The sequence below is a fragment of the Photinus pyralis genome, unplaced genomic scaffold (assembly GCF_008802855.1).
Source record: "Photinus pyralis isolate 1611_PpyrPB1 unplaced genomic scaffold, Ppyr1.3 Ppyr1.4_LG4, whole genome shotgun sequence".
NCBI classification, from domain to species: Eukaryota; Metazoa; Arthropoda; class Insecta; order Coleoptera; family Lampyridae; genus Photinus; species Photinus pyralis.
Window position 1 is genome coordinate 19,333,731 of NW_022170511.1, and position 19,514 is coordinate 19,353,244.

The following is a 19,514-nucleotide window of genomic DNA, read 5'->3' on the forward strand; positions in this document are numbered from 1 at the left end:
TGTCCCAAACTTGCTCGATAGGCGATATACTGGGAGATCTGGGTGGCTATGGCAAGAAATTGACATTATCATGTGCAAATAAGTCCATAGAACGTCTTTCAATGTGGGGAGGGGCATTATCCTGCTGGAAAAGTGGGTCTTCCAACTGCTGAAGAGATGGAAGAATATCGGGTTCTATCACGTCATCCACATATCGCTGGGGGGGTCATATTACCTCGAATGAATAACAAACGAGCCCTACTCCCATAAGTTATAGTACTCCATACCATAGTCCCCACAGCTTAGTGCACATGCCTCATAACAGAAAATTCAACATTGCGACGTTCCCCACGTCTTCGGCTGCCCTTCATACGGCCATCATGCATACCCAAACAAAATCGGGATTCATCACTGAAAACCACCCTATGCCACTCTAGGTTCCAGTGCAGTCGCAACCTACACCTATCCAAACGCTGCTGGCGGTGTTGAGCTGTTAATGGTAACAAAAGATGTGGCCGATAGGATTGCAAGTCGTAAGCTCTGATTCTGCGGTAAACCGTTCGATGTGTTACAGGACGACCTTCGTTAGCTAACAATTGGTCGGCAATTGACCTGGTACTAGAGAATCGGTTTCTTGTTGCCATAAGTCAAAGATGGCGATCCCGCACTTCAATTGTTCTTTTTCGCCCCCCACCCTTTCCTGCCCCCTCCCTTTCCTCTCTACGACGATCCTGCCCCTTCCCAAATCCATGCCCGATTGCAACGAATCATGGTATGGTGGATTGACTTCGGTTAAGGTGACTTGCAATTTTTGTGAACGAAAAACCACCTCCGCCCAAACCAACAATACGACACCTGTCAACTTCTCTTAATTCGCGGTAATTTCCACTTTGACGTAGGTATCTAGGCATGTTCACAGCCTCAAAAGAAACGATTAACAGCGAAAACAATAAGAACTGAACAAAATCTCGCAAAACGTACACGATATAAGAATACTAGAAAAAAATGAAAGAACTGTCAAATAAGCCATTACCACTTGATCCATATGAATGAAATTTTAATCAATTGTTACCTTTTAGTAGCTAAACGTTTCTGCCAAGTTTGGTCAAAAAATTCCAACTCCTTCTTGGTGTTGCAATTTCCATGTCACTGAGTATAAATTATAATATTGTTGAGTTGAGTTGAGTGCTTGCACTGCACTTCTCAGACTTCTCTTTTTGGTACTTCGAATTATCCCATTTCGTAAAGAAAGTTCCCAGCCGGTTCTCGACTGGAGTTCGAGGATATCTAGTTACTTATACCACAATTGCTTATACATTATACCATAATATAACACAATTATACAATGGCAATACAACAAAAACAATTGCGTTGCTTAAATCATTATTTCCGATATGTTTAGGGTGTACACTGTACAACTTGAAAGTTCCTATTTAAAGTTTGATATAATTCAAGTTCTGGTCTGCATAAAAACAACTACCTCAAGAAAAATAATCAACACTCACCTGTCGATGAATAAATACAACGGAGCCAAGCAAACGCCACGTTCCTCCTTGTCTATCAACGTGCAGCATTCGCAGTATTTGTAAAAATCGAATACCTCGAATGGCGGAGGTGGCGAATACCTGACCATTTGAACCAACTGTTAGAACTACGACCGACGCGACTACGACAATTAAATCTGAAACAAAAACAATTTTCAGATGACTATCCTAGTAATAAGGCTTACGTACCCTGGTACGATAAAAAAAATACTTTGGCCACGTTTCTAATTAAACGGCATTGTAAAACATTAGCATCTTTATCTCTGTCTATTAAACCGAGAAACTAGAGTCAGAATAATCAAAGCATTTACCTTGGTTAATAGTAGACTTAATTCATATGGGGATAAATTGTTGTGATCAAGTATATAATTATTAAATTCATTGCTTTTATATTCTAATTCTTGGCTAACACCTTTCTGCATTCTATTCCAGGATGGGACAGGCTATTGGTTACAGAAATGATGATTTTCCTGAAGGACTTGGGTACCTATGTAAAGCCGATTTCCTTTGCTAGTTTGATAACAGATGAGGAATATGAAAACGTATACTTTGCAACAGTCTATACTTTTGTGATTGAGCGTGGACCTCTTGGGCTTGATCCAAAGTAGTGTAATCTATGGTAGAAGTGACGTTGCATATTCGTGATGCTGCAACTACAGGGATATTTTCGGCGCCGCTGGTGTATTTAATGTCCGTAGAGAAATGTGAGATCCAAGTACCATACTTGCTTAAGACTGCATTTTCCCGACTTTTTATTGAATGCTTGTAATCGCTGAAAATCGTAAAGACACGCACTTCGAGGTTTTGCACTGGTTGTTTGAAGGCTTCTGAAACTCTTGGGCCTAGACAGGTGCAAACAAATGTTCAAAGTTTAAATTGCGTTGAAGTCACGTTTACTCCTGCCTTCCTGAGTCATTTTTAAAAAGTGGTGAGTTATCTGAGCGGCGGAGAATAATCTTCGAGTGATCATAGTAGATGCCTTTAAAGTGAAAACAGCAGATATCGAGGCGGGCAGGGACTAGGAATAGTACAAATGCAAAATTTTGTTTAATCTTTTAATAATCGTAATTCTTAGCCGACATCATCCGGTACATTGACATAAATAAGAACATAGCTTTTTTCCCCATATCGTTTTCACTCGGAAGTTGGAAGGAGATCTTATATACAGATACTAAAGAAACAGGTGGCCGCCATAAAAGGGTCGATAACTATTAATTACACAGAAAACTAATGACAGGAAACTTAAGGCCTTAATGACGATTTCAGAGCGTGTATAATGGCGTCTGTTTACTACAAATTTTGATATCACATCAAACATTTACTAACTTATCTGTTAATTTATTTATGCGAAATGGAATTCCTAATGGACCTCTTTAATAACATTTATGAAAGTTACACAAACCACATTCACTTAGAAACGGCTAACCTTCTCCGCAACCAACAAACGCAAAAGCACCGTTTGTTTTTAGAATTAATAAAGAGAAGCCGGTACTTACCAATAATACAGATGGGTTTCCGAATGAAACGAAGACGACCCCAAAATCCCATGTATTTCGACCTACACCCCGCCGACCATAATCGTACGATATATTCGACTCCGAAGAAAACTACTAGACATATTTCCTGAAAAGAAAGAAAATACGATAATTGAATCCTATTTCTGTGTAAAAGTGCTTAGTACAACAATAATTATTCAAGTAAAACGTCGATATTAATGACTTATTGTCACATTACCTCAACACCTGTGACACTCGAGAATTGTTAACTACCTTTAGGTTATTGTGTCACTAAAATCTATTTTTGGTTTGTAGGCGAGGATGTATGGGTGTTAATGTAATAGTGATACTGAAGTTTGCTTTGTAGAAATTACACTCTAATGCAGTAGTATTAACGAACTGATTACAAAGCCTGCAAACCTTTTGCAATTATCGTCTCAATTCAACAATTGGCATACCGTAAAAATCATACAAGTGCTTAAGAAGTAGGTCACATTTCTTCTCAATTTCCGTCTGGCGGGGTTGTTTAATGAACAATAAATTTGGTTTGGGTAGCGTTGGAGAAAGTTTGATTCTAGATTTAAGGTCTTTGTAATTTTTTAAAATTTTTTTCATGTGTGTTTTTGAACCCAGTAATTTTGAATCTCTTGTTAATTTGAGCAAACCGAGTGATTATTTGTAAAATAAAAATTGTAAGCAGTGATTGTGAAAATACAGCAATTACTTTGTGTTTTAAAATCTAGTTATCGTAGTCTTATTTATTTTGATAAGTTGTACTCGTAGTACTAAAATTCTGCGTATGTTTCAACATTCTGTACTTTTCTATGGGTCACACTGAGCACCCAGGCGCGCAATATTAATTTTAAGACAAGTTTATTTAGACTAAAATTAATAATTTCAATCATAAAACCGTCGCCATTGCGCACATTCACAATTGATACCACTACCTTCCCATTACCAATATGGCACCATGGCCCATCCCACCGAAACAGCCAGGAATGATAACAAAACTGGTCTACCGTAACCTATGTAACGAAGCACCTGTTTTCTGCTCTGAAGTTCAAACCCCAAGTTATAATCACACCGTATATTTGTGTAGTCGACCAGCTTTGCTGAACACCCGGTATCTAGAAGCGTTTTAAGTTGGCCGCTTCGTTACTAAGTAGTTTCTGAATTTACTTATTTGCTCTAGGCGATGAGGAGTGAGTTTTTTGTGTGTTTTTTTTGTTTAATTATTTGTTCACCGCCGATAACGCAAGTAAGTTAAGTAGTGAATTTTTCAGTTTTGCAACCATTTCTGTAGGAATATTTAAATTGTTTTTATCGCCGCCGAAAGCTCTTTTGCCAGAGAAGAAGAGGGATCAATCTTATTAAGTTTTTGGTTCGTTAATTTCCGATTAATCGATTTCAGTTTTCTAACGGTATACGAAAAACCAGGATGGAAAAGTTGTTTACGACTCGAAGGCCGTGCGTTTACAAATAGCAGCGTGCTATCTCGACCTTGCCGATTGCATTTAAATTCCAAGAAACAATGGGTGTCAATTAGAACTCCGTTTTCCGAAACTTCCATCCAGCAAAGCACGTAAGTATAATTAGTAGTAATTAATTACAGTTACAGAAAAACCCGCCCGTTTGAGCTGGACTTTATTTCAAAAGAAACGCGCTTAAAAAACTTGAAGTCTGATATCGATCCCATATTTTTCCGATATCTGCAAATTTAAATATTCCTACAGGAACTTGCGGTACCGGCGATAAATAAACAATTAAACAAAAATGAAAACGCACTCCTCGTCTCCTACAGCAAATAAGTAGATTCAGAAACACCTTAGTATCGAAGCGGCCAACTTAAAACACTTCGAGATACCGGGTGTTTGGCAAAGCTGGTCGCCATGGAAGCTTTGGATAGGGGATCATCTTTTCGGAGAACCAAGTCCCCTAATGTGGTGTCAATTCTCGGTGTCGGAAAATGTAATGGTTTGCCTGCTTGGAAAACGGTCCTTGCAACCAATTGAAACACATCCTGGAGATTATCTAGACGGGTACGGTGCTCTGAAATTTCGGAGATCACGTCGGTATGAGTATCGGGATTCGTAGGTTCTTGTTGACCGTGGAAAGTATTCGGGAAAACAAGTTCACGGGAAAAATTTGAGTAGCCTGGAGAAAATACGGCATGATCTTCACTCCACCTTCATCTTTCGCGTTTTCGGAGGAGTTTGGTCAATGGGGCTACGATGTTTGAAAAATTCGAGACAAAACGGCGGTACCAGGATGCTACCCGAAGAAATCTCCTGACGGCTTTGGTGTTGTGCGGAGTCGGTAATTGTTCTATGGCGGCTTAGGTTTGGAGACCGCCATTGCTCACAACGTGGCCAGATGTTTCCGTGACGGGCGGAAAAAATGACATTTTTCGGGATTGATTTTGAGACTGGCCCAACGGAGACGGTGGGAAATTTCCCTCATATTTTCTCAGTGTGGTTGAACGTGATCCCCGGCACGATGATGTCGTCTAGCTAGGTGAACACTCGGGGCTCCATTTCCGGCCCAATCACACGGTCTAAGAGACGCTGGAACGTGGCTGGTGTGGAATGTAACCCAAAGGGCATAACTTTTAAAGTGGAAAAGTCCTCGGCCGGCTATGGTGAAAGCGTTGATGGGTCAACTGGTTTTGGTCAGCGATATCTGCCAATACCCTTGTTTCAAGTCGATGCTGGAGATACAGCGGACTTGACGCAGGCGGTCCAAAATCCCATTTATGAACGGTAACGGATAGGCATCATTAATAGTGACTTCGTTGACTACGAAAATCGATACAGAAGCGCACCACGCTATCTTTCTTTCGGACCATGACAATCGGTGAACAAATAATCTTTAAAGAAATGTACTCTTTTTTATTAATATTTCCGCATCATTACATCAACAGGAGTTGATCATGGGGCTATATCTAATTTTACCTTTAATAATATACGTTATGTAAATGTAACCACTGAATCGTGTTTCAGAAAGTTCAGAGAATCTAACGGTTACGTGACGTTATTAAGCGCCCTAGGTACCATCATGAAACTGATAAAAATGGCTAGAGGGCACCTTAATTAAGCGTTTGCAACAACAAAAATTTTCGGAAGAAGCCCTAAATTTTCTACAATATTAATACAAAGTTACTCACAGTTAATACAATGTTACTCCATATCTCATGATTACTTTTAAGTTGAGAAGAGTGTGCATAACATTCCAACTTCAATTTCTTAAGATGTTATGTTATTTTCCCACGATAGTGTTGTAGAAGTATTTCACTAATTTGGTTTCTTGCTGCCCCTAAGAATTTTCGGCTATGGGTTCGGGCCCACATGACCCCATGCTAAATCCGGCCCTGATGGCCCAGAGATCACGGTTAATCGACAAAAAAGCGAAGTTCTCTACAAGACACAAACCCCCGGGCAACTTACACCCTATCCCTTAACTAGGTGCACCACTGTGAGACAATAACCCTCGGATAAATAATGCCTGGACAGTAACCTTTCGGACTCAAACAATAACCCCCGAACAAATGAAAGGTGAATTGCTCGCTTTATATGTTAACAGATAGTATAAATGAAAAATAGGCGATTATATTTAGTAGACTGCATCTTATAGATGTGTCCTAACATAATGGGATAGTTTTCTTTACATCTGCACATATTAGTTTATTGGTTTTCTTAGAATTTTGCATCGAAGATAAATTAAAATGAGACAGATTACAATGGTAATTAGTTGTCTCCCGACAATCCAGAGAAAGAGTAGTGAGTATTTCGATAGATAGTACAAAACAGTTTCTATAGAAAGTACAAAAGAACAATACGGCGCGCTCAGCATTGAGATGAACTCGTTGTTTTGTGACCAGAATTTAAATTCGGCGTTTTATTTGATATCCTTACGCCATCTTCTTTTTAATTCACTAGTTTTAATAGAGATTTCTTATTATTTTAGTTCTTTGTGTCGCCGCCCGAGGCCGTTCGAGTGCTTCTTTGTCTTGTTGCTAGAGTGCACGCTTTGTAGCTGTCTATACTTAATGCTATCTTTCTCCTTTAATTTGGCCTTACGCATTCGCTGTACTTCTTCCTCTTCAGTAAAGGTTCTGCTTTCGCATTGGTTAGATGCAAATGCTTCTTTTCGTACGCCGTTACTTTTCTGACTTCGCGTCTACCTTTAATGGGATTAGTGTTTTGGCTTTACCATATTTATTTATGGAGTGGTTTCTTTCTTTCTTCTTGGTGTCTGTCAATACTCAATGCTTACGTTTAATTTCCCTCGCAGTTTTCTTATTGTTTCCCGTCGTTCTTTCTTTTGGATTACCTTTTACGTCGATCTTATCGAGGATTGGTTTTGGCGCGTCATGCGAAAGATGGAGTTCCTACATTACCGACCACATTAATTTGCATTAACCACGTGAATCTACTTCATTCTGTCTGAATTAATACCAAATCCAAATTTATACCTAGAGATTTCAAAATAGTTCTTAGAACTGCAACTTTAAGAACGAATATCTCGAAAACGGTTTGTCGAAGGGAAGTCCTCTAAAAAGCAAAATGAGTCGACTGGACGTGACATATCTATTGGTAAAGTCGAAGAAAATACCTGGACAACAAAGTGTCGGAAAGGGTACTCATAAAAGGCAATACAAGTGGAACATCAGGACGGGACATATCCATTGGTGATGTCAAAGCTTTCAATTTAAATATTTGCGAAATGGAGTGTCGTAGGATTTTGAATCTATGCTGGGCGGCCTTTAAATATTTATGTGTAAAGAGCCCCCTGCCCATTAATCATCTACTAAGAAAGTAAAAATCGATATCATGCTAATACCTTACAATCCATCCATTTACTAAGCTATTTCGCTTTATCTGCACAAGAGTTGTACATAATTTATGCTTGTTTTGATTTCGTTGTTAGTTTACTCCGAAGAATTTGCTTATATTAGCTTGTTTACATTTCGAATTAATCATATTTTACTGCTATTGGATGGAAATTTAGTTAATTGTGCATCGTAAAGTATTGGTCTTGAATTTAACGTCACGTTTATGCGTTTATAACAAAATTTTGCTTTTGCTAGTGTAAAGTCATTCGAATTATTGATTCTTATTGTATATTAATTACAGTTTTTATATCCGATTGCCTCCGTGTCAGACGTTATCATTGATATTTCGCAATATTTTATGTGCAGCGTGATTCACTACCCCCTTTAATTTGTTTGTTGCGTTATTATCTGTTACAGATTTGCAGAACGCACCCTTCCAAATTCAGACTCCTGCTACGAACAGAATTTTTACCAAAGGACATCTGTAGATATCTTCCTAAGTTCCTAAAGAAAATTAATTACTGACTTTGGCTTAAAAAGCGGTTGGAAAATATTCACTTTGAACACGTCTTTTGATTTGGCGGAATTTGTCACTACACCCTTAGAGGAAACTTTCATAATTTAGATTTATTAGTTTAAAAGCTAGGGGCAATACAAGAGGTAGTTTTTCATCGTATAATTTGTTAGTATTTGAGGAAAAAGTGTAAGCGTTTTCCACTGTATCACGTATGTCTTTTGTTTTACGTGCAGACCTTTACAAACCTGTAATAGTATATTGTACCACAAAACGCGGTTTTCCATAGAGATTTGTTGGCAAGAACCGTAGACGAGTGCCATAAAAAATAACACACGGCGTGGCAGAAAATGAAATGCTCATAAGACAATAATTTGCTGACATCTGACCGGCCAAGTATTTCAAGCAGTAATAAAATAATAGAATGCTAAAAATTAAATTTAAAAGTACGTGTGGTCCAAGTGTTAGAAAGCACATTATTCAGAGATTTGTAGAACAAGTTTCTTAACCAACAAAAATTGGTGATATCTTTTCAGAAGTTAAAAAATTCGTACGAGGTTCCTATGAGCATACGTATGGACGGACAAAAACGATTTATTCATTATTATCATATTAATTTCATCTTTATGCATATAATACGTAGACGTACCTTTGAAGTAGACAATCTGTCAATATGTTTAATATTAAACTAACTTTGAACTTTGAAATGTTACCACCCTCTCCACGGTTCATCTCAACGTAAACAAGCCGAAATCCTCATGTCAATTTACAGTTTACCTTTAAGTAGATCTTGACGTGATGTATTCCAACAAAGCGTTGAGAAATAGCAGGGAGGGCCAATTTGATTTCTCTGCTTCCATTCCTTCTTTATCGAATTAACGTTAGCTCGCGTTCTTTTCCTCAATGATAAATCTACGTCTTTTAGAGCTTGTTTCGTTTTGAGTACGGCTTGGAGCATTCAAAGAGTGTGCGGTTTATTTAAATATCAAATTATCTCCTGACTTTACCTCTCTACCGCTCAAGTGTTGTCAGCTCTAAATTAGTTTCTCTCGTTTACAATGTTTAATTCTTCCTGTCTAGATTATTTTATTATGCGCTATAAATATTATTTCAATTTAGAGTTTATGTTGGGTTTCTGTCACCGGTAAAATTATGAATAGGGCTTCTTTTAATAATGCGTTTTATACTCTGCAAAATTATTGTGAGATTGGCCTGAAAAATTGCATTTAATTTTCCTACCCACTCAAAATTCGACAAATAGTCAGTGCACATTGACTTACGTATTCAAAGGAGATCTTTATTTAAGTTTGCAACTCTAGACTTAAAGAATTTTATATTTCCTCTTCGGTTTCTCACATAATAGTAATCCTATGACCTATGATCTCTTCTCGCTCGTTGAGAGATTCATTCTGTTCAATTTTTCAAAGCTGAACGACCGCCTCTTTAATTACGAAGTCATTTTTCACACCGGCAATGGCAATGCCTAATTTTCATTGGTTAGTATCTTTTTTACTACCAATCCTAAACGGCTGTTAAAGATTCCACTAAATTAAGAACTTGCACGCCAGCTTAGTGCAGTTTCCACGGATTCTGAACTAACTAATGTAATACTATACGTTCATGAAACAAATTCAGCCCTACCCACTTAAAATAATTTGACCAAAAAACTCAGGTACGATCGTTAGTGGTAAGTTAGTGCTGCTTGGTGCTCGATATTGCGACTCCAACGTTTTACGTGAAAGTGTCCCCTCCCATGATTTCATTAAAAGCAATCACACACTGTTCGGCACTTGCAATAAAGATGGACCGTGCTGGATGTTAGTAATTTCAATTCTTAAAGTTAATTCTAGTCAGCTATTTTGATTAAGGATGGAGTGCATTTGAATTTCAGTGTTTTTTTCTTTAGAATTAGTATAAAGGCGTAATTTGTTTGTTTCGCTTTTGTAATTGTTTATTTTAGATCATGTTTGCTATCTGATCGTATTTGCGCATTTTATTGAAAGGTCAATGCGGTAAAAATAGCTGTTACTGCGCTGCGTAAGATGAAAGTTACTTAGTTTCAAGATAAGCACATGTTTATCGCTGATAAGAAAACAAAGGTGTTTGAAACGAGTGTTCTTGGTGCTAGTTTGAAACTGGCGTTTGTTTACGAAATCTTAAAGGAGTTTTTTTAAGTGGAAGAGATGCTTTATAGACGAAAATATAACGATAAACGAGGCTTCGTTGGTGGTGGACGTTTAAAATATGACTTTTTTGCATTTTGCCATATATCGGAAGCTTTTTGGGTGGTGGTCCGACAGTATCACGTTTTAAACACTATTTCGGGCAGTCAGCCTGTTAGATGTTAAGACGGCGTTCGTCTTTTCGATAGTGAAGTTTGTTTATGGAAGAAAGAAGTGAGTTAATAAAGATCTTGAGAAATTTAAAGCGTTTCATCCGAATTCGGAAAAATTAAGTTCGAGTGTGTGTGTCAACCAAGCAGCTTATTGCACAGTGAGGCCTCTCTACAAGAATCTCTTTTTGTTGAAAGTTCACGCCCCAAAAGCCACAAGATTTAGTCATGGAATTCAACAAAGCCAGTTAGTGTAATAGAAAAGAGGAAATTTTGAGTTTGTCAGCGAGTGTTTTGTTTCTTTATGCGCTAGAAAATAGCAGATAACGACCAGGATTATTTGAAAACTGTAAGTAATTAATATTTTTTTAATTAATCGTTCATCGATCGCTTGCATGCGTGGTATGTGTAAATATGACTCTGAGCTCATATGTATGTAAGTGCGATCCAGATTAGAGTTTCCATGATATTTTTTTTTGTTGGTGCCGGAATTATGTTAGGTGTTAATCAGAATTGAAATATTGGAGAAGTGGCCAAGGCTGCTGTATTGCCCATCTGACCTAATTTTAAGTCAACCTTGCGGATGCCGAGTTATATATATAAAAAAAGAAATATTAAGATTATAAATTTAAAGTTACTTCATTTTGCTCGGGAAAACGTTAGGTCGCAATCTTTTAGATCTTTTAGTACACAAATGTACTAACGATTCGTGTATATGTATTTTTTAAAAAAGTCTTGGGTGGCTTTACACTTAAAATATCGTAACGGCAATCTTCGAGGAGCACTATAGTAGCACATCGTAGGCCATTATTAAATGAATCTAAAACTGTATGAAAAGAAATTCTTTTCATTTAGCATTGATTAAATGAATTTAAAATACTTTAATTTTGTCACGGATTGGAGTAATTCAGAGAAATTTGTGCTGTGTTGGAGTGGTTGCGGAGCATACATGCACCTTGTTTACTAGTTCACCCCAAAAGGAAAGTATTTGTAAAAGTAGTCAAAATTGGGTCCTGGGGACTACGCAGCTTCGGCTAACCAAAAGGAGCTAACCGGGCCAGTGCAAGGTCAATTGCCCGAAAAGAAGCTCCCCAGGTTGTTACTGAGCGATCCCTGAGATGGGCGATGAACACGTTAAACCCATTTAAGAAGGCAGGACCGGATGTGATATTCCCTGGTTTTATGTGGAAGAGTCTGGAACCGCTGCTCTTACATCTGCTGTGGCTCTTTAGAGCTTCTCTGGCTTTATGATATATTTCATAAGGTGGAGAAAGAAAAGAGAGTTGTGTACTCTAGAGGGACGGATAATTACGTTGATTATTACACCACTCACCTTCTTCAGATTGAGACCTCCTAGACCTAGATGATAGTGTGATCGTAGATTTTTACGTTGTATCTTGCAGTATTTTGAGTTACAGCAGTAACACAGATTCAAGGTAAATTAAAGACATCGTAAGAGTTAATTAGGTTTATTCTATACTTAACATTTTGGAAATAAACTCTTTTTCATTTACAATCCACACAAACATTTTACAATAAATGCGCTATTGAAGAATCAATCTCCCTAGACAATTAGAAAGCGTACGGGAGTTCCATAATACTCAAATGACTTCTTATACCGGCGCAATTAATTGAAGAGTTTCGAGCTTTTGTCATTTGGAAAACTTTAGACTCAAGGGATTGCATTTTTCGTAGCTCATCATCTGAATAAAATAATCTGAACAGGTTATAGTCAAATTTCTACCAAACTTTATAAATGCATAAAAGAACTTATCGTGATGGCAAAACACCTGGGTGCCTTTAAACGTGTTAGGTTTTTTCAAACTTAGACAATTGTTCCGAGTTTTCTGCCACCGATTTAGGAGGGCTCCGTGTGCCGCGTTTAATTTCGATCTAACGAGCGAACGCATAAATGACAGTACTCAGCACCTATTAACTACGGGGACGCGGACTTCTTACAGAACCAATATTTAAAGCACTACTTGACCTTAACGTCAACCGTAGTAAACATTTTAAAACCCACCTCAAACCAGTGCAACTTTCTTTGAAATACTTCAATGCATAGTTAATGCTAAGTTAATATAATTTACTAGCAGCTTGCGTAATTAGCAAACTTAGTTCCGTTTCCAATAAAAAATAATCGATAGCCAAATGCGCGGCGTAATTTTCATTATGAAAAAAGCACATACTCAAATTTGTAACCCCTAACTTTAATTTATTAAGTCTGTCCCTGACCAACGCCCCCATCTGCTGCATTTATTCATATCAGACCATATACAGATAGGATTATAGCTACTTGCAAATATTATATCTCTAATTCAATTAATTAACTTTAATTGAAAAGAATTTACCTTGTAGTGGAGTATTTCGATAGTACGTGCTACCTGAATATAATTGATAAAATGCGTCTAAACTTAACGTTTAGATATCTTTCTCCTATCAACGAATGTGGTTGACTACCCCCTGAACGCTTTCTTTACCAAAAATATCCACTTCCTAAAACCACATAAAGCAATAGGCACACTTGTTATTCTGTGTATTTTGTCACGGCATCCAATTATTCTTATAATTTATGAGCTATGAAATACGCTCGCTAGTATTTCCGTAATAAATATATCGTTTGTCCCAGGTTGAATGGACCATAGGCAAACCAGATTTAATGTATTTTTGAAGGAGCCACGAGACATTTGATATGTATTTGAAGTTAGCGTTATTGCGCTTGCCTGATGCTAGAAAGAGATTGGAGTAGGACGCTGAATGATAATTTCAGAGGCCTCGTGGATCTTTAGCGAACAAACACATTGGCGTTTCCCTATGGTGCGTTCTACCTGGGACACACTGTATAGACTGCTATGTGCAGTGGCAAACGGGCACTAAACCGTCTACATAAACACCTATCCAGCTTGCTCAACTAAACTCGGTACTAACAACATTTACACAAAATAATTATAATTTTTCCAGGGCAGGCCTAGCATTCGCCACGACGAAAATCTCGATATGGATAAATATTAATTGGAGAAACTCGGCAGCCTAGGTACGAATAGAAAAATGTATCTTGAGAGCTCTTATATCCTAGGTTATTGGGGATTGAATAAACACAAAGGACAGATGAAACAAATTTATTCGACAGAAAAACAATTAAGAAATCTGTAAGAAACAAAGGCACTCAGGGTCTAATAACAAATATCACGGACATGCGATTGAAACAAATTAAATTTAAATAAAGTTTTAATTATTTAATCATCCGGTCATAACTGCGATTTTCTTTAAAACACAACAAAAACACAAACACCAACTGATGTTGCTTCACAATCTTCATTTGTTATGTTTGACTTGATTCCGCGCTTGATTTTGGATGTAAACAGGGATGTAAACGAAGTTCAATTGCAAAGTGGTTTTTTTGGTGGTGGATACAACATTCACTTTTTTAACGACGTAATACAATATCTTATATAAAAACTTTACAACCACCAGACTGACTGTCTTCACCAAAATGCTAACCAAAAAGTCCCGTTTCTGTTCCCAATTTTTTTCTCGAGAACTGGGTCAAGAATGACGACACCTGTTTGGATAGGATATTGGGTATACTTGCTCTGTTTTCGGTACATCCTCTCGCATTTAAAAATAAAGAAAAAATATATGAAAAGATTCTTTACAAATTCTTGGTATTTATAATATATTTTAAAGCATCTTTAAGAGACCGTTACAATTCTCACTACCTCCTACGTACCTAAACCTTTACATTTGTTCCTTAAATCTTACCCTTGAGAAATAATGACGATTCGTGATAAATCTGGAGGTGTATAATTTCTTTATTAAAATGGATATTTGAGAATTCGAAGCAATTTATATTAACAGCCGCAATGTTATTTTCATACGATTCAAATCTATTATTCTATGCATACAAATTGTGCCTGAGCAGAAGAAGGGAATGGTTTCGGAAAATTTCTCTAATTACATATTTAATTTATACAGCATGAAAACAGAAATGAACGGTTCTCAAAGTAAGCTAGAAATTATGACGGTTTTCTCAATTGTTTATGCATTCAATGGGAACAGAACAAAGTACATGCAGCTAAATATATACCAATAAACCAGCAGGTATATGTAATCTCCTTAGGTGCCTTTGAGTTGTAAAAACTTAATTACGGGAATCGAAAACCTTTCAGACCTCACCTGAAATTTGTACACCCCAAAGGCGCTTTCAGTTCATGATAGTGACATTTGGAAGTTTAAATTTAGTTTGGGATTACCCTATATAGTTAGGTTTCGCGCACTAACCCCAATTTGATTACTTCCGTCAAAGAAGTACGTCACGTAATCTACCTCCTTGAAAATTCAAAATTAAATTCACCGAAAAAAATTACTTAACTCCCGAATGCGCCGACCGAAGGATGTACTGTAAAAATTGTTGCTGTGAATTAATTATTTAAACACATTTCGGGTCTACGCTTTCGGGGATTATTTCTCCGGGGGAAAAGCAACAAGCTCTAGTTTTAAGGTTAGATTGCTTTATTCCAGTTAAATATTTAATGTTAATTAAAATAATTTCGACGGCGGCGTAACACTTGACATGATTTTATCGCGCCTGTAAGTGCTGCCGACCAATAAATTACTGTCGTTCCTTGAATGTTTAATTCGAATACTCGGAACAGGTCATTCTGTACACATAAAAATCAATGAAACAAAGTTGCTCGATTATAGTCTAACCTTGACCTTAATGTCTAACATAACGGAACGTAATAAGCAGCTTTGGTTTTTGTCTGGCCTGGAATTTAAAAACGGTATTGCGAAAATTGAGAATATTAGTTTAGGCGTCTTGTGAAAAATGCAAGTACTTCGACTCTACTAATCTCTATGGTTCGTGAATGCATGGCAATGAGTAAGGTTTCCGTTTGATGGTAATCCTTTTATTGGATTTCTGTAGTTAATATGCTAAACAAATTACGAACCATAAACTCCCACGTACGGTCTTCTGATTTATATGGTGATAATTTCATAAGGAGTAAGGAACAAAAAACATGTGCATGGTGGTCGGAGTTGTACCGAGTGACCCATTAAGACTGTTCCTGGGTCATATCTCGGGAACCGTTCGTCGTATGACTTAGGGGTAAAAAAATTATTGGATAAATCGGTTATAGTTTGTAAAATGAGTAAGTTTCGATTTCGGATTAGCGCTTAATTAACGCACACCATTAGTTTATATATCTTTGCCGTTCTAACACATAATAACTGTGGTAGAAGGTAAGTGGGTAGCCAGTTTTGTCACCGCGGGTGGTGAACTAAGACGGACGCTCTACGTTAAAAGAATTTTAAATAGAAATGCATGCACCAAAAAGAGATATCAATAGGTAAGTCATGCTTTGGCGCGGCTCGGGAAACGTCCATTTAAAAGCGCAATGCAGTGACGTATCTCGAGCCGCGCCAAAGCATGACTTACCTATTGATATCTTTTTTTGGTGCATGTATTTGCATTTAAAATTCCTTTAACGTAGAGCGTCCTTCTTAGTTCACCACCCGCGGTGACGAAACTGGCTACCCACTTGCCTTCTACCACAATTATTATGTGTTAGAACGGCAAAGGTATATAAACTGATGGCGTGCGTTAATAAAGCGCTAATCCGAAATCGAAACTTTACTCATTTTACAAACTTTATGAAGAATCCCTGGAAAATATTTTCAAGTTCTAAAAATGACCAACGGCCATCTTAAATTTTAAAATTGCATTTTCTTTAAATTTCGCATAATAAACTAAACATTTTTTCACATTTTTAAAGAGAACCAGTTTATCTATTATTTTCGTAAAAACAAAAACTCAGTTATTTCAAAAATAAAGATGGCGTGGGGCGTTCAATTGTTTTTGTAATAACCTGCTTTAACTTCTTAACCGTTTGACCGATTGTAACAAATTTGGTATCGTTGAAAAGAATATTCCTTGGACAATAAGAATCAAAATATAGTTAATTTAGTCGAATCCTTCTCCGCCAGGGGGCTAGTTTTGATTTTTTCTTTATGACAAAGTAGCCAAATAACAGCCAAAGAGGCCAGCGAAGACCGTTTTTACAAATCTCGTTCCTAACCTCAAATATTGGAAAAATGAAATTAATTAATTAAAATAAAAATGCTTAAATTGCATCTTAAATTTACTTTTTACGTATTTCCGGTATTCGTCGATGGCGCGAATGAAAAGCACCCTACAATTTTAGGTAGGCCTTGGAAAATTAAACAATTGAAACACGATGCATTATAAAATAACAACAGCCGTAATTTGTAAATTATTCTGCTGTGTTTACATTCAGAAAGTGCAGTTTTTCAATTTGTAATATTTTCTAAAATGCCGATTTCTAACCAAGAAGCATTTAATATGTAGTAATAAGTAGTCCTATTATTTTGTTATTCAGGCTAAGTAGCTTTGTCTAGACGATAACGTGCCATGGGATTCAGTTAGTTTGGGAGGGAAAGTTTTGAATTTAAATATTGAGTTGCGCAGTCTCTCTTAGGTCACAAGGTATTCGTTGCCTTTCTTAGGGATTAGGATTGAGGTGTTAGAATTCAGTAAACAAATTCAATCGGGGGGGGGGGGGGGGGGGGGGAATCAAACTGGGAGATTTCAATGGTACAGTCAAGTAGCTAAGATTTTTTTGTGTGACGTAATTTATAGTTTTGATATTTGAATATTTTTGTGTGCGCTATTATACCATCGTGGAGTTTGATTTGATATACCTGAGTAAAAATAAAGTATATATTTTGGTACTTGAATTGACTTGTACTCTTTTTGATCCCCTCGTATCTTTACAATTTTATACGGGGAGAGAGATAAGATCGAAATTGAGTGGCGCTCAACCTTGGTAAGTGTAATGAAGATTCTGAAGATCATTTGCCCCGAACGAACCGCCGCAGAAGATCCTCAAGCTCTTATTTATTCAATTTACATTGAGATATTTGGCTGTTTATTCAGTGGGTTTGAGAGAATGCAGCGCCAACTCAAGTACTCGTTATACAGCATTGGGTTATATTCAAAGATTGGAGGCATTCTTGATGTCGTATTGCCAGTGAGAAATTAAACTGCAAGCTGGTCTTATTTACGAACATTGCATTGCCTAATGAGCACCATGCCATGAACCAGGTCGCAGAACAAGTGGAACAAGGTTGACAAATTTATCAGTTTCGTCATTCGGGCCAGAACTTTTTTCATATTTAATTCATTTTTTCCAGATATTGGGGGGTGTGGCCTACGTAGTAGTTGAACAGTTGAAACCAGCAACAACTGTTACAAAGACAACACCACCCAATATCAGCGAAAACAGCATTAAATATCCTCAAGAAGATGCCAAAAATATCAAATATCCACTGATTTTTTATTTAAGTTTTCTGAACAGATTCTGCTCGTGGTAAATGCTATGTTTCTTTTTTTGGAACTTGTTCGAAACCAGAATGAAACTGAATGCTACCATTTTAAAACACATAGAAAGGTAAGTGTTTATTCAGTTGTACCTACCTAAAATTATAATCTTTTGGTTCCCTTCCTCAGAAATCCAATGTATGTTTCCAGTTTGGGATAATAATTAGCACATTTTGATTAGACAAAAGAAAGCGAGGCTTTGAGCCTTTTAACTGTATTTGATAATTTGAAATAACTAAGCTAGTCTGTGTTTTATTCTGCCCAATTATTAATATACAGCTCACGTTTTATTGTACAAACATCATGTTCTCGCTCGACCCTTTCGCAAATAACACCCGCTACGTCCACAAACAAAAAGGTGTTAGAAGGGAATTGTAAAGTAGAGAGCTTTTGCAGTAAGCTCTTGTTTCTATTTAAAGGAAAACCGAAATTACATCCTCAATAGTCGTTGGTCGTGCGAGTATCTCGGCGAGTATATAAGACTTCCAATACTTGTCCTATATCGATAGGTATTTACGTCACATCACAAATCTCTCTCAACGCCTTAAAAATGAGCTGAACATAAAAATAGGATTATGCAAATGATCGCAGAGTAAAGCTCTGACCTAATCTCATTTATTACGACAATCAAGCAATGCCGGTATGGAAGTTTATTTCGAAATGCGGCCATAAACAAATTACGCTCCTCCGGCTCGCTCAAACCGCATAATTAGCGCGCGATCGATAAATATAACGTAAATGAACTTACCATCCAAAAAAGTGTTTCGTTTGCGAAATTTGCATACGTGTCGATTGTAGAAAGAACACTAAATATGAGGCACACGAGGACTAGCATAAACCTGAAACAAAAAGAAAGATACAGTGCTATTATCCGCCAACAAAATAAGGATTTACAAGATATTTTATGGCAAATGGGGTTTTAATGTAACGGTATGGCTATTTAAGGGGGCGTAAAAATGTCGCTGCGCTCATACACAATACAACCTTCGACGTCTAAAAGGGGATGTAAAACGTAAACTTAAATTATACCCTTTATTTAAACCGCGTAAAATATTATGTTCGATCGCAATGCGGATAACAACACAGCTACATTGTTATTTTGTATTATACGTAATCAGTCACGAGGTGTATACCATCTTGTGCCGGGTACCATTGTAAACATGACGATCGGATAACACAAAGACGGTACGACAATAACTTGAGAATTCCAAAAGGAAATTAATAAATTTAATGATCTCCCACTATTGTAAACCAATTCAAGGATGGTCTCCATTTTATGAGCTATTTAGAAAACTGATATAAATGCTTGTTTCCAGATCCACTAATTTTTCAAAGAAGAAAATAGGCAGTATTGATTTCTTCTAACAAACGGATTTAATAGTATATATTTCAGTTCAAAATCGAATATTTTATAGT

At 37.0% G+C, this 19,514-nt stretch overlaps 1 protein-coding gene across 1 annotated transcript in view; it reads right to left on the minus strand.

Moving 5' to 3' along the window:
* The window catches only part of LOC116167896 (potassium voltage-gated channel subfamily KQT member 1-like), an 85,221-nt gene extending 65,983 nt beyond the window's left edge, over positions 1-19,238 (minus strand). Inside the window, exons 1-4 of the mRNA XM_031483490.1 lie at positions 19,232-19,238; positions 18,847-18,937; positions 3,020-3,146; positions 1,485-1,660 (exon numbers count right to left, since the gene is read on the minus strand). Coding sequence (XP_031339350.1) covers positions 1,485-1,660; positions 3,020-3,146; positions 18,847-18,933 — 390 coding nt within the window. The 5' untranslated portion in view covers positions 18,934-18,937; positions 19,232-19,238. The remainder of the gene's footprint in view (positions 1-1,484; positions 1,661-3,019; positions 3,147-18,846; positions 18,938-19,231) is intronic.
* Between the last annotated feature and the right edge of the window lie 276 nt (positions 19,239-19,514).